This window comes from Lycium barbarum, chromosome 7 (assembly GCF_019175385.1).
Source record: "Lycium barbarum isolate Lr01 chromosome 7, ASM1917538v2, whole genome shotgun sequence".
In the NCBI taxonomy this organism is placed as follows: Eukaryota; Viridiplantae; Streptophyta; class Magnoliopsida; order Solanales; family Solanaceae; genus Lycium; species Lycium barbarum.
The window spans coordinates 120,303,936-120,318,555 of record NC_083343.1 but is presented as its reverse complement, the minus strand read 5'-3'; the positions used below and the strand labels follow the sequence as shown (position 1 = coordinate 120,318,555).

At 38.3% G+C, this 14,620-nt stretch overlaps 1 protein-coding gene and 1 non-coding gene across 2 annotated transcripts; one reads left to right on the top strand and one right to left on the bottom strand.

Moving 5' to 3' along the window:
• The first annotated feature begins 665 nt into the window (after positions 1 to 665).
• LOC132604015 (AT-hook motif nuclear-localized protein 17-like) lies at positions 666 to 2,021 on the top strand. Its single transcript, XM_060317322.1, has one exon. The coding sequence runs from the start codon at positions 956 to 958 to the stop codon at positions 1,757 to 1,759; it is 804 nt and encodes a 267-aa protein (XP_060173305.1). The 5' UTR covers positions 666 to 955; the 3' UTR covers positions 1,760 to 2,021.
• A 12,240-nt stretch (positions 2,022 to 14,261) lies between these two features.
• On the bottom strand, positions 14,262 to 14,367 carry LOC132604727 (small nucleolar RNA R71). Its single transcript, XR_009568829.1, has one exon. It is a non-coding gene; the product is annotated as a small nucleolar RNA R71 (small nucleolar RNA).
• Between the last annotated feature and the right edge of the window lie 253 nt (positions 14,368 to 14,620).

Here is a 14,620-nt window from a genome sequence, read left to right as displayed (position 1 = left end):
TTGTCAATCCATTTGGTCGAAGACAACTCTAAACCCCACTTCTCTCTTTCGGTTTCAAACTTGTAAGCAAGTTGAAGAGAAGTATAGGATGGCATGAAATGAAAAGGAAAGTTGAGCTAAACAAATCAATTTTCTATTGCTCAGACATCTCTCTAGAAAAAGATGTTCAAAATTCTTTCTTCTTTTCGTAAATTAATTACATACCCAGTCAAGCACAACCACATAAATTAAGTGGGCATTTGGCCATGAATAATTTTTATTTTTTTCGTGAAGTTGAATTTTGAAAATCATGTTTGGACACAAAATTCCGAAATTCCGGAATTTAAAAAACGGCAAATAGTTATTTTCACTTTTTCATTTCAAATCACTCACAAAAATCCAAAAACAACTTCAATTTTCAAAAAAAACCATTTTCCATTTAAAAAAGCAAAAAACAATATTATTCAAATTTCACAATTTTCATGGCCAAACAGGCACTAAGACAAATGAAGTAGTGCTTGTAAAATATTTATTTATAATTACCTAATAGGTGAAATAATTTTATATATAATACTTTACACGTCAAACACATACGAAACTCCAATTGAAAACAATTAGCGCCTATCCTTTCAACTGGCGGCAACTGCGGTATTAGTATGCCTTCCCTTATATATAGAGTAGTTTCAAGCTCATTGCCTAATTCCTTCTCTTCCCTTCCCACCCAAACAAAACCAAACACAATTTTCTTCTATTACATACAATTATTACTTCTTGTATTAAATATTCATTTACTCTTTGAAGTCTCTCTCTATCCATTTCCTTATCTTCTTTCTTCTTCATTGTTTATGTCGTCATTATATGCCCATTTGCCCATATATAATTGATATACATCCAATCCAATCATCTCTCTCATTTCTTCTACATATATATAAAGAAATTTGTAAGCAAAATAACATAAAATTGTATTGATAAGAAAATGAAAGGAGAATATGTAGAAGAAAGAAAAAACCATGCTAATAATAGTAGTACTCCTAGCAATATCTATAAGCTTCATCAAACACAAAATTTCCAACACCACCACCAACAACCGCCGCCACCGCCTTCCTCCACCGCCAATGACGGAGCCACCATCGAGGTTGTCCGACGTCCACGTGGCCGTCCACCCGGGTCAAAAAACAAATCCAAACCCGCACCCCATTTCATCATAACAGCACGTGATGACCATGTGGAAAAACCCATCATGAGTCCTTATATTCTTGAAATTCTAACAGGGGTTGATGTTATCGATTCGGTTTATCGGTTTTGCAGTAAACAAAATACGGGGCTCTGTATTCTTAACGGGTCTGGTACAGTTACAAATGTTACACTTAAGCAGCCTACAATTAATAATGTTATTACCTTGCATGGGATTTTTAATATTCTATCAATTTCAGCTACAATTGTTACACAAAGTATTTCGAGAGTCGTTCCAAATGGATTCAGTATTTCGCTAGCTGGACCACAAGGTCAAGTTGTAGGTGGGCCTGTTATTGGGCCTCTTTTATCGGCTGGGCCTGTTTATTTAATTGCTGCAAGTTTTAATAATCCTGTTTATCATAAGTTTACCGCGGAGGAAGAGGAGGAGGAGGGTGGTGGTCAGTCGCAACAGGTGGCAGTGTCTGGCGGCGGAGATAGTGGGCATCCACCTGAATCAACCGTGCATGAGTATTGTTACAGTTCTAATCAGTTGCCATCAGGTGTGATATGGGCACCCACCGCTAGACAACCACCACCTTATTGATGTAGGTCGTATTCAGAATTTAAAGTTTATAAGTTTAAACTCAAAATTGTATCACATGTCGTGAGTGACATAGTGGATTTGAAACATGTTATTTTTAATTATTTAGCATATATTTAAAATATATTAGGTTTAAGTTAAAGTTACTGAAGTTCACGCTGTGAAAAAAGGAGAAAGAGACTTGAGATTTCTTATTCTGCTTTTGTTTAGATTTTATTTAGTTGATTGTAGTTTTGTACGCTTGAGTAATGTACTGGCTTATATATTTTGTTCTTTTAACTATTTATTAGTGGGGAGAAAGGGAAAAAATGTCAGTTTGATATCACTTTTGCTGATGAGCATTATCCATCAGAATTTATGCATAAATATTTGTGTATCATTTTGTTATTTCTAAAATCATGGCATTTGGGTTTATAACCCCTTATTTATGAGCAGCAAGTGGCTGAATACAATGCTGACTTTTCCCACTTTTCCCCTTTCAGCAGATGGACTCTTCTGAATTGTTTGCCTGGCTCTTTTTTCACAGAAATGCATAGTGCATTGGAATCAGAGATATGGGTTCGTTTGTGAAAGTAAATTCCTCTCAGACCTGTACGTACGTTTGATATGAAAAAATAGCGACAAGCAATGTCTAAGCTTAGCTTCGAATCAATAAAGTTTGACTGAACACAAAATTTAAAAATATATATATATATATATATATAAAAATTAAATGAATGTATGTCGTGACAAGTGATGTATGTCGTATTAGGGGGCCTAAAACTGGCTGCTGATTCATTTGTGCCGATAAGATCGACGTGACAAGTGATGTATGTCGCATTAGGGGGCCTAAAAAGAAAACAGCAGAATGAAATGAATGTTTCTTTCTAGCCAAATCCTAAGTTGATTTGCATCTCTTTTGCGAGGCCTACATGTTAGTCACACGAAATTCATCACGGCACTATCTCACGCAAATACACCTTGAGTGGACAAAATTAACAGGCCAAAAAGAATGACATAAATTTCAAGATTATACACATGATCTTTTTGCCATTAACCAGTACTCCCTCTGTCCCAGTTTGATGCACTTTCATTTTTAATTTATTAAAAAAAGAATGATAATTTTTATATTTAAAAATAATTTAATTTAAAATTTTCTTTTTTAACCCTTAATGAAATGATTTACATGTAGCCACACAAGTATCTGGCTTGTTTTAGACCACAAGTGTAATTCGAATGTCTTCTTTGCTTTCTTAAACTCCATAACTAGTTAAACTATATTACATAAATTGAGATGGGAGGGAGTAGTTGATACAAGTATACAAAACAGCTCTAAAACCTAGGCCTTTGCAGAGACAAATTTAGAATTTGAAGTTTATGGGCAACAACGACTTCAAGTTAATATACAATAATAACTGAATTCATTGTGTAATATTTATATATATAGTGAATTTCTTAAGACATACACAAAATAATGGTAAAATCTACTAAATTTACGTGAACTCATATATGATCTTGTAGATCCGTCCTGCCCCATGGTCCAAAGGATATTTGTATTATCATATAGAAACTATATACATGACAAGATAAATATCAATATGCTAAGAGTTTTCATAGTTGGAACTTGTAATCACTTAATTAACACTTCTAGGTCAATTAGTTGTATTGGGCTATCCCAAAAAAAGTATTTGTGTCCAAAGAACGAAATATCTCTTAGTTGAAAAGTTTCTAGAATCTAGCACAAAACTTTAAACATTCGTCAATGTGTTTGGTTTAAACAATGAGTTGTCAAGTTCTTTTGGAAAAGTCATGCTAGAGAGTTTGTATTTATCATTCAAGACTTTTCACCTCCATTATATTGCAATTTGGTTGGTGAGAAGACAACCAACTTAACCAAAAAAAAAAAACAACAACAACAACAACAACTTGCCTCGTGCACACATTGAATCATCTCGACGTAACTGGCCTCCTTGACTGGCGGCTCTTTAAGATTTTCTAGTTTTGCTTGCTTTTGTGAGAAATATAAGTTATGCATCATGTGTAATTTTTTTTATTGATATTATTAGTATGATTTAACTGGTTATACTTACTCTATTTTCCAAGTTACAATATCAAGCTTAATAATGAAGAGCTGCCTCTTATGGTAGGTCAATTTTAGTTGATGTTATGAAAAAATTGAGGGTAAATTTTGGAGACCTTACTTCAAATTTGACTTCATAACGTTATTATTTCTTGTGGTTTGTAATATTACGCTCACCTTTCTTGTTTTGAAAATTTTGTAACAAATACAACTTTGTTATTCTATTAGGTATCTCGTACCTTCCGCCAAGTCTAACATGTTATCTAATCTTTACACAATTACACAGTCCAAAACAAGTTTAGACAAGTGGGGAAAAAAAAATCAGCAGCCGTTTTTTCAAAAGTCTAGTTGCTCTAGTAGTGCATAAATTGACAAGCAACTTCCTCTATTTTTCATCTAAAAAATTTCTTTAGTGTGAAGAAATTATATGGATAATCCATTATGGATCTAATGAGTTTGTAGCTCAACAAATACCAGCTTAAATCTCAAGTTATGATTATTTGAGATTTCTTATTATTATTATTATTATTATTATTATTATTATTATTATTATTATTATATGGCGACGGAGCTAGCTAGTTGAAAGCTTTGCAATTGTGGTCATGCAGTCTTAATTTAGAATAAATATTGATTAACCATAATTAGATAATAAAATTGAATTTAGTAAACAACAAATAATGCATTGACCAATTAAGTTCAAATAATCCGTGTATAAGGTTTTTTTCCCAGTGTCATGCCCTTTCTCCTGCTTGCATGCTTGAAGATTAAGATGTTTAAATTATTAATATAAATTTTATATGAAAAACAATTCAACGTGTGTGTGTGAGAGAATTGCCGTATTAAACTTGATATACAATAAAATATTATCTTTTTCTTGTTTGTTTGAATTGTCTGAAGAAAACAATTATTATCGTTTTGGAAAAGATTCTACTTTTTTAACCGACTAAAGTATTACATTATTGTGTAACATTTTCCAATGAAGAGACGTCTGTAAAGAAAAAATGGCATGCTTTTGAACATTTCTTTTCTTTCTTTTATTATTTGACTAAATTTGGCATCAATAAACTGCCTAAATAGAGGGTGAATTGAGCCTTACAACAATTTTCGGCTAACATAAATTTTTACTAAGTTTTCTGATTTTATGGAACAGTCGTAAACTCTGCTCTGCAAATTGTGTTCCCACTTAGTTTTTCAAACTTAAAAACTACAAAGCAAACAAAATATTACTCAAGAGATTTATATGTGGAAAATCATTCTGACTCAAATGGATGTAAAAATCACGAGTGACACCCTTGTAGAATTTTAATTAAATTTCACTAAAACACCGAGCCAAAGTAAATTACCCCCACAATCCAAAGACTACCCCTGCCCCTAAATTTAAAACAATCCTAAATTGTTGCTATACTTTCAACCTATCCTCAGCTTGAAAACAAAATAAGAAACTTAGAAAGTGTTTTTAACCTCAACAAATGCATGCTTCTAAGAAAGATGATAAGAGATTACAATTCAAACATATTACATTCATTAGAGTTGGCAAAAAAGAGAATCCTTCGCCTATGGAACAGACTTTTGAAACAGACATAGACATTGACCCAATTCTGTTTCGTATTTCAGGCTTTCTTTTTTTTGGAACTCAAAGAGAAGTTGGCTGCTGAAATATTTGTGAATGCTTGAATTCTTCATAACATTGATGGACCTTCTCTATAGTCGTATACACTTAATCCATCTTGTTAGAGTCCAACTTGAAGAGGGATAACAAGCAGAAGTCAACTTGAACTCATTTCCTTATCCGATTAGGAATTCCTTTTTGCTATTTCCCTGCAGCTGAAAACTTAATAATAGCACGGTCAAATCTCTCTATAACGGCAATGTTTGTCCGAAAGTTTCATGGCTGTTATTAGGGGTGGGTATGGCATGGTAGATACCGATTACCATACCGAAACCGAACTTTTTTATACCGCGATTTCGGTATTATGGTATTTGATACGGTATTTGGTATGCATTTTTAAAAAGTTTGTTATTTGGTATGGTATTATGTATTCATAAAGAAAATACTGAATACCATACCGAAGTATATAATTACATATACAATTCATATATCTTAGTATTATAATACTAACAAATATATAAACTATTATTATTAAAAAACTAATTGTTTAAACATTAGAACTTTGACTACTCTATCTTGATTTAAAAGTCTTTTTTGTGTAATTGATTACGAAGGGCATTGCTTGTACTTTCTTTTGAATATTTTTCCATGTGTAAGGTGTTTAGTACATAATAATTGAGACGTTTCTTAAGTAGCGGAAGTCATAATTCTCCATGATATGAGTATATGTAAGTCGAAGTCGGACAAACTATGGTACCGATTTACTATACCGTAAAATACGGAAACCGAACTTCAAAATACCGAACCGTACCGAATTAGTTTGGTACGGTAATGGTATAGTATTTTTAGAAACGGAAAACCAAAATTATCGTACCGAAGTTTCAAATACCGTACCATACCGTACCATGCCCACCCCTAGCTGTTATAGTGAGCGTCAAACTCCATATAAATGGTAGTATCCATTGTTTGATTGGTGTTATGAGATGGAATTTGGGCTATAAGTGATACACATTACCAACATCCTCAACAAGTTCTAGATTTTCACTATTATCATTGGGGTTGTCATCTGTAAGTAGAATTTCGGTATTTCTCTAACAATGAAGAATGGTAGAGGTCTTAGCATCATTTCATGCTTCTACAATTTACTATGTACATGACATGAACAATGATTATCATAAATATTTTAATATTTTATTTGATACATAATATATTTCTTACAAAATATTATTACACAATATTTGAGTATGGTTGTTATACAGAGATTATTTTACAAAGAGTGTATCGCTATAATGAATGTCACTATTGTTGTAGGTAGAATGCTGTTATAGAGAAGTAAAAGATAACATGAAAAATTGGTTCTGGAAAAAATTAGGCCGTTATAGTAAATATTGTTATAACGAATGACAATTATAAAGAGGTTTGACTGTATAAGATAATTATTCATATTAATCACATGGTAATTTAGCAATAAATTATATTCTGCCAAACAATAATTTATTGCTAAATTCCTTTTCCTTATCCTTATTATTTCTTGAGAATCTATGAATAAAACACAACTTCATGACAAGCGTATTCTATTTATCATCATCAAAACCATACTCAACAAGAATGAAGCTATGTTACTGTTAAAATATTTGTAGAAAGCGAAATGAAAATATGTAGAAAATATCCTTAGGAATTTGTAGTCTGACACTCTCACTGTATTTTACTACCTATATATAAGCGGCTAACGAGAGCTGCTTGGGGGTAGTAGGGGTATTTTGGGGAATTTGCTCTCCCAAGGGTAGAATTGATATTTCGTATTTTTTGCTATTTTGATTGGTTAAAGTTTGTATTGGTACAATAGCTTTTTTATAAACTTTTGGTTGTGTAGACCATTTTGCCCATCTTCTGATATCCTCTTTAATTTAGAGCCTTACACGTGCCTTTCGCCACCAAGTTATGTCAGCCATTATAGTGGATGGACTGAAGCTTCACTTTTGACAATTAACTCTTGACTCTTTTATCTTCGAATAGTTGCTTATTTTATCTTTAGCAATATAATGAAGTTATTGATAAAAATCCTATTTCAGATACAACTGTTAGTAAATCAAGACATTGAGCCTCCTTAGAATCCTAGAGGTTATAAATCTGTCGTTTAGGGACTGTTTATGCTAATTTATTGTATTTCATTGAACTTTTAAAATTTCCAATTCTGTCCATGTGGTTTTAAAAAGAAAACTTTTTCAACCGCATGGAATTTGAATTACGTAGTTTATATCAAAATATAAACAAGCATGCCATTTTTATTCATATTTTTCAAATACTGTCAAGATGATAATTGGAGTTCAAAAGCAAAGGTATGATCAGGTAAATAATAAAACTAGACAAATGAAGAGAATGTTACCATATTATATAGACACTTAATTAACTCTTCTACCTTTACTAGATATTAGCTTTAAAATTGGGTTAGACTAGATATTATATGCTATAATAATATATTCCAGAAAGTATAGGAAAAATGGATATGAATTTGTGTAAATATACACTAGGTATAAACTATTGTAATGCTTATTTTTTTCTTAACCTGCTGCCTAAACTTTCTAAGCATATATATGTACGTGTGCCACAACCCACACGTATAAAATTGTTCAAGCTAAAGTTTTAGTAAAAGTGGTACTAAAGCGACTTTTAGGACTGTTAATTAGTTGGAACATAAATAACGTTTGCACCCTAATTGAAAAATAATCGCAGTTTAAAATTACGGCAAAATATTTGAAAACAAGGCACACACACTTCAGCAAATTTTCCTGGAACCTAAAGTGTTGTGAGTGATTTCATGACCGTGTCTTAGAATTTGAAACTTATACAAGTCAAATTTTTGGGATTGAAACTCTAGAACTATATCCTTAAAATTAAAACTTTAGTAGTGAACTTTAGGATGGTTGTTTACCCCGGATTTGGATAATCAATTGAATTTGTGAGCGGGTATAGGATATGTGTTCGGATCTCAATATATGTTATGGGGAAATGAAGTGTATGGACATTTCGTAGCAAAGCAATTAATGATTAGCGATTGGCTGTGGGCGTGAGAGTTTGCTAAATGACATACAATACTTGATCGAAGAAATACAATGGTAATGAAAACGACTGTTATGGACCGAATTTGATATTTGAGAGAGATTGTATATATTTTGCTATTACAAGTGTTCTTAAAAATGAAGAAGCCAACCCCCTCAAAGGAGAGACATGAGCTCTATTTATAGTGTTGTCTCTATAGGGCCTCATACAATACAAATCATTAAAAAATAAGAGGAAGAACAACTCTGAGTGGGTTAGGTTGGCCGTACTATCTGACACACGCATGGTTGGTGGTTGACCATGGTAGGACGCTACCGACGCGTGGCTCATGCGCAACGGCTCTACCGGACCAATAGCCACGAATATTCGGACTAACGGCCCCGACCGACCCGGTGATGAAGAAACCGGACCAAACGGTGCCCCTGCTCAACTCCGGCCCGAGCGTTCCTCCGGTTCAGAATGAAAGTCTTCACCTATGTTCTTGTAACCTTCTTCCTTCGGCCCCTCATCTCAACGGTTTGACTCATATCCGATTTTTACTGTACACAGATAGTCCCCACACTTCCCGGATCACCGATCTATCGGAGTAACGACAAGTGGATGAATCACGAAACCGGTGATTCCGTTAACTCGTTGTTATCTTCTCATTTTGGCGGGAACGGTTGCGTCACGTCTCCCTTTTCAGCGGCCACGTGTCCTATCCCGGATGGTCCGCTCTGACAACCGCCGCATGCACGTCGTTTCGAGTCATTTCTCATTAATTATGGGGACACGTGGTGTCCCCTGATTGGCCGGCGTCAGTAACCGCTCCATTCCCATGCCTATATAAGGCTTTTTACTCCTTCATTTCAACATTGTTACGATCCGTTTCCTCTCCTCTTTCACTCTTTGCTGCACTTCTCGCTCTTACAACTCACATTACCTGTTGATTTGTTGCATATACTTACGCAAAAAGGGAACGATTTGCACCAATTTCTCCACCAGTCGTTCTTGTGTGCTGCTGTTTTTGTTTGAGTGTTACTACTTCTTATTCTGCCATTTTCTTGTTCCGTTTGTTCCCTCACTCTTTTTTCACTTCCTTTCCGAACCCACTCCGTCTCTTCTTTTCATATTTCAAAATGTCTGAAACCACTTCTCATGACATTCCCTCGGTTTCATCCCCAGGAACCGAGGCTGTATCCCTAGCCAAAGCAAAGAGCACCTTCGAGCCTACTGCCTCGGACATCATCCCGGCCAAAACCAACTTCAACAAAGACTTAGAGGTCGAAAAGCCTTCTTCGGTATCCGACAGGGGGTACGACGTGAAACGATACCCTTCGTCCATTACCGAGGAAAAACTCGACTTGGTTCGGGCTGATTGCGGGTGGGACACCCGTCCGGTACACGTTTATGCCCCTGGGCCAAATGAATCAGTCACTGACCACCGGGAAGGCTTTCTGTACGTCTATACCTACCCCTTCACTCTCAAGCTTGACCCACCAGTTGATCCGGTTATCCTGGACATGTGCCGAACCTACGACGTGCCCTTGGCACAGATTGGTCCGATCATTTGGAGGGTCGTAGCATGCCTCTGGTTTTTGGCTAACAATGCCGGGAAGGAGCTCACGCTGGCCCATCTGATACGTTTATACTCCCCGAGGATTTTCCGGGGTGGCGTAATAAAACTCGCCAAACGTAGCCGGAATCCATTTTTCTCGAACATGGACGAAGACCGGGACAGGGGCTGGCTGGAGCGATATGTCCGGGTGAGGACCGAGGACATCATCCCGGCCAATTACATGCCCTTCCCGGAGAAATAGAACATCAATCGTAAGTCTGAACTTTGAGTAATCGCCTTTGTATGTTTCGTCATTCTTCGGTCTTACTTTCTCATTGCTTTTCTTGTTTTTATTCAGCCAATGGGTACATTCCCCCGGTCGTCCGTAACCTGAACGAATGGGTCACAACACTCCTCAGCCAGCATGCCCATGACAACCGGACGTGGGCCCACCTGTCACGTGGCCGATGGGCCGCCCAGAATCACGGTAGTGCTCTGTTTCTACCCATGTTCACTGTATCTTTTACTATCCGTGGTCGTTACACCCTCCAATCTTTGCTAACATCTTCGATTTTCAGGTCTACCTAAGGGCTCGGTGGTCCCTAGACCGGAATCGGCGAGTGCACCCACAGAATCGACATCCGAGTTCGATACAGCGGGCTCGTCTCATATCCTTGCCGATGCTGCAAAGAGGAAAAGGCCCTTCGAAAAAGGGCAGAGGCCGAAAAAGAGGGCGAGGAGCGTTGCTCGGTCCTTAAGGGACGAAACAGAGCCCGATATTATCCTTCGGAGAGTCGGCGCAACCCCTTCCGTGGCTCCAATACCGAAGGAGGTTGTCTCCGTTCCACCCCTGCCTTCTGCTGGTGAAGGTCTCTTGGTTCCCGCTCCACACTCAGGTGTGAAAGAAATTCTTTCCCCGGCTCCTCTTCGGTCGGTTAACTTCGTCGACATTTAAGGTGAAACTTCTTCAGAAGATACTCCCCTGCAAAGGACAAGGAGGCCCGGGGAGGCGGCCGCTGCTGAAACCGAACAAAAGATTGGGCCGGAACCTGAGACCGAAGCCCCCATAGACGCTCATCCAACTCCCGAGTATGAGCCTGCTGCAACTGCGGAGCCCCCGACCTTTGCCGAAGATACTGGGGCCGCTCCAAGTTCCTCTACTCCGGCTCCAAGGGCGGATGAATTTGAGGACATGTTCGCGGGCACTCCTCCTGCAACCGGTGAAGCTGCAGGATTCGGGAGCCAGGGACAGCTTGGTGAGTATCTTCCCTGCCCCAAGCGTGGAGCCGAGAAGGACAAAATCGGTTGTGGTCACCGTCCCTGAGGACTGCAGCTTTCTTTCGCGCCTGGTGGGTGTAGCGAGCTATCTGTTGCCTCTTGTCTCGGATTCGGACAAGCGGAAGATGACCGGGGTCTCTTGGCAGTGCCTCATTAACGAGGGTATGCACGCGGGCAACCGGGTAAGGTTTTTTAGCCGTCTTTGTATAACTTCACTGAGAATTTCAGCCTTGCTTTGTTCAAGTTTTTAACTTTGCTTCATTTGCAGAGTGTGGTGCTCGTCAACGAAGCCTTCATCCGTGCCCAGCAGGAGATGGACGATCTTAGGGGCCAACTGGATGCCCAGGGCGGGAAACAGAGAAATATCAGCACCTTCTTCGGGAGAAGGAGGAGGAGTTGAACCGGGCGGCCGCTCTTTCCAACCTCCGACCTGAGCTTGATGCGGCTAAGGACGAAAACCGTCAGTTGAAGAGTGAGCTGGCCGCTATGGCCGATTACAACCGGAGTCTCGAAGCTGATAAGATCGGCCTTAGCCGGGATAACGCTCAATTTTCCTCGAGGCTAGATGAGCTCGAGATCATCATTTCTCAACTCCAGGGAGAGCTGGATTTGGTGAAGGCCGATGCTACGAGTTCGGCCGAGAGGAACCGGCTGCTCGAATCTGAGGTTGCCCTGTACAAAGGGCGCATGAGGACGTTCGAGGAGAAAGCGAAGAGAAGGGCCCAGATGTACGATGCCCTAAAAACCGAGCTTGCAGAAGCGGTTAACTCCAATGATGCCCTCAAGGCCGAGCTCGAAGCGGCCACTCGAATGCAAGATGTCCTCGAAGAAAAGCGGGGTGTTCTGGCTGCAAAGTTGGCCAAGGCCGAAGCCGATTTGGATGAAGCTTTGAAGAGTGTGGAGGCCACCGAGGCTCATACTATCATAGTTGCCGAGTATGAGAAGTGGAAGTCTCGGAGGATCACTGATGTGCCGTGAATTTCGGCATATTTTATGCCTTTGTAACTAGAAATGATGCTTGTTTTTAAGTGTTGTTACATTGTTTCTTATGTTATTTTTGTGTTTTATAGGATTGGTTGACTAAGGATCGGAAATGAGATGAAACGCTGAAAAACGGACAAATTGGAGCTAAATGACGGTCTGTAACTCATGTTACAGACCGTAACGGGATCCGTAACTCATGTTACGGTTCGTACCTTTGAACCGTAACAGGGCTTAAATTTCCAGAAAGTTTTCATTGAAACCATCAGTGTTACGGTGTAGTGTTACGGTCCGTAACTCATGTTACGGTCCGTAACACTACACCGTAACATCAGCCAAATTTCCAGAGAGTTTCCAAGTAAAGTCACAAGTTACGCCGCAGAAGGACGGACCGTAACACAGGTTACGGTCCGTCGCATGGTGGCCGTAACATCAAAGCTGACAAATGACGAACTGAAGGACGGACCGTAACACAGGTTACGGTCCGTAACAATGCAGCGTAAGGGCATTTTTGTCCAGAAACTTGGCGCGATTTTTGGCTCTATAAATACTTAATGTAGGTTTTTATTTCATTATGCAGATTTTGTTTTGGAGGCACAAACCCTAGGTCTTTAATCTTAGAAGTTGTTTGAGCATTTAAGGCAACAACTTCACTTCCATTCCATATTGTATTAGCATTGTAAGTGTATTATGTTAATCTTTAAGATTTTTCTGTCAACAAACATTATGAGTAACTAATTTCAATTCTAAGGTTGTGAATCCCATGATGGGTATTATGTGGATGGGTTTCTATTATTGATATATGCATAATGGTTGTTGTTATTTATTCTATCTTTGAGCTGTAACGTTGGGTAATGATTGCAAGCATTAGCCGAAGCCATTATATTGACTTTTCTTGGGAAAGAGAGTCAATATTGGTAAGATTGAATAACAATGACTCGAGGCGTTAACCTTCGTTTAATAGACTAACTTAGGAATAAGAATAAGTCTAAATTGGCATTATTGGTCGCTCTTCGATTGTAACTCTTTTATATTCGGAAGAATTATAAAGAGGAAATACTGCTTAACTGTTGGGAAACATTAAGAAGTCCTTAAGGGATCAAGTGCATATTCATAGAACAACCATTAGAAGTATATCACATTGAAACCTGAAGCATAATATCTAATCAAATTGGGGAACACAACCTTAGTCTCTCTCTCACATTAATTACATTTTAAGTCAAAGTATTCAATTACATTATTCAACAATCAATTCAAACTATCCAGATTAGGATTAAAGCATTTAAAGACTGGTATCGCATACGATGAGTACTCTTTTCTCTCCATATTCCCTGTGGGATTCGACCCCAACCTTGTTGGGTTACTATATTTGACAACGTCCGTTTTACGCCATTAATAGGTGTAATTTGAGCGTATCAAATTTTGGCGCCGTTGCCGGGGAATACGGTTTAGAAATTACTAATTGTTGTGTACTATTCTTTAAAAAAATTTCTATTCCATCACACCTCGTTTGCTGTTTTAGTGAACCAGGTGAACATGGCAGGAAGACCGCATCGCAATCAAGGAAATCAAGGGGGAATCCAAGTGAACCATCCTGCACCAGAAGAAGAAGAGGATGAGAATGTATTTGCGGAATTCATCGACGAAGCTGATTATGCTTCAGCTGTAGTTCCGCCTAGAACAGGAAATGCAAATTTCAAAATTGATAGTTCTATCTATCAGCTATTGAAACTTGAAGGCTATGTCCGAAATTCTTTGGAGGATTGTCCACTACGACACCTGAGGAATTTCCTGCATGTATGCTCTCAACAATCCTAAGGTGCCGTCCCTGCTGATGCACTGCGATTAAGGGTTTTCAAATATTCCTTGGCTGGCCAAGCGAGGGAATGGTATGAAAAGCTTCCCAGCAATACTATTCACACCTGGAACGAGTTGGCCAATATATTTCTAAAAAAATGGTTCCCACCAAGCAAAAAGGCTGAGCTTCGGGACAAGATCTTTGAATTCAAACAACTTCCAGGGGAACAGTTATATGCAGCATGGGAGCGTTTCAAATATTATCTAGCTCAATCTCCGACTCATGAATTTCCGGATGTAATCCTCACCGAGAATTTCTACAAGGGGCTAGATACCATGAATCAAATTGTTGTCAACACTGCAGCTGGGGGATGCTTCATGGACAAATCCTTTGTCAACATCACCAGGTTGCTCGACAAGCTTACTACCCACAATCAAGCCTGGAATTCGAGTGATAGCGAAGTCCTATCATATGGTAATCCCTCTGCTGCCGCGGTGGCCAAAGAAAATCATGAGCGAGATCATGCATTCGCTCAATTGCAA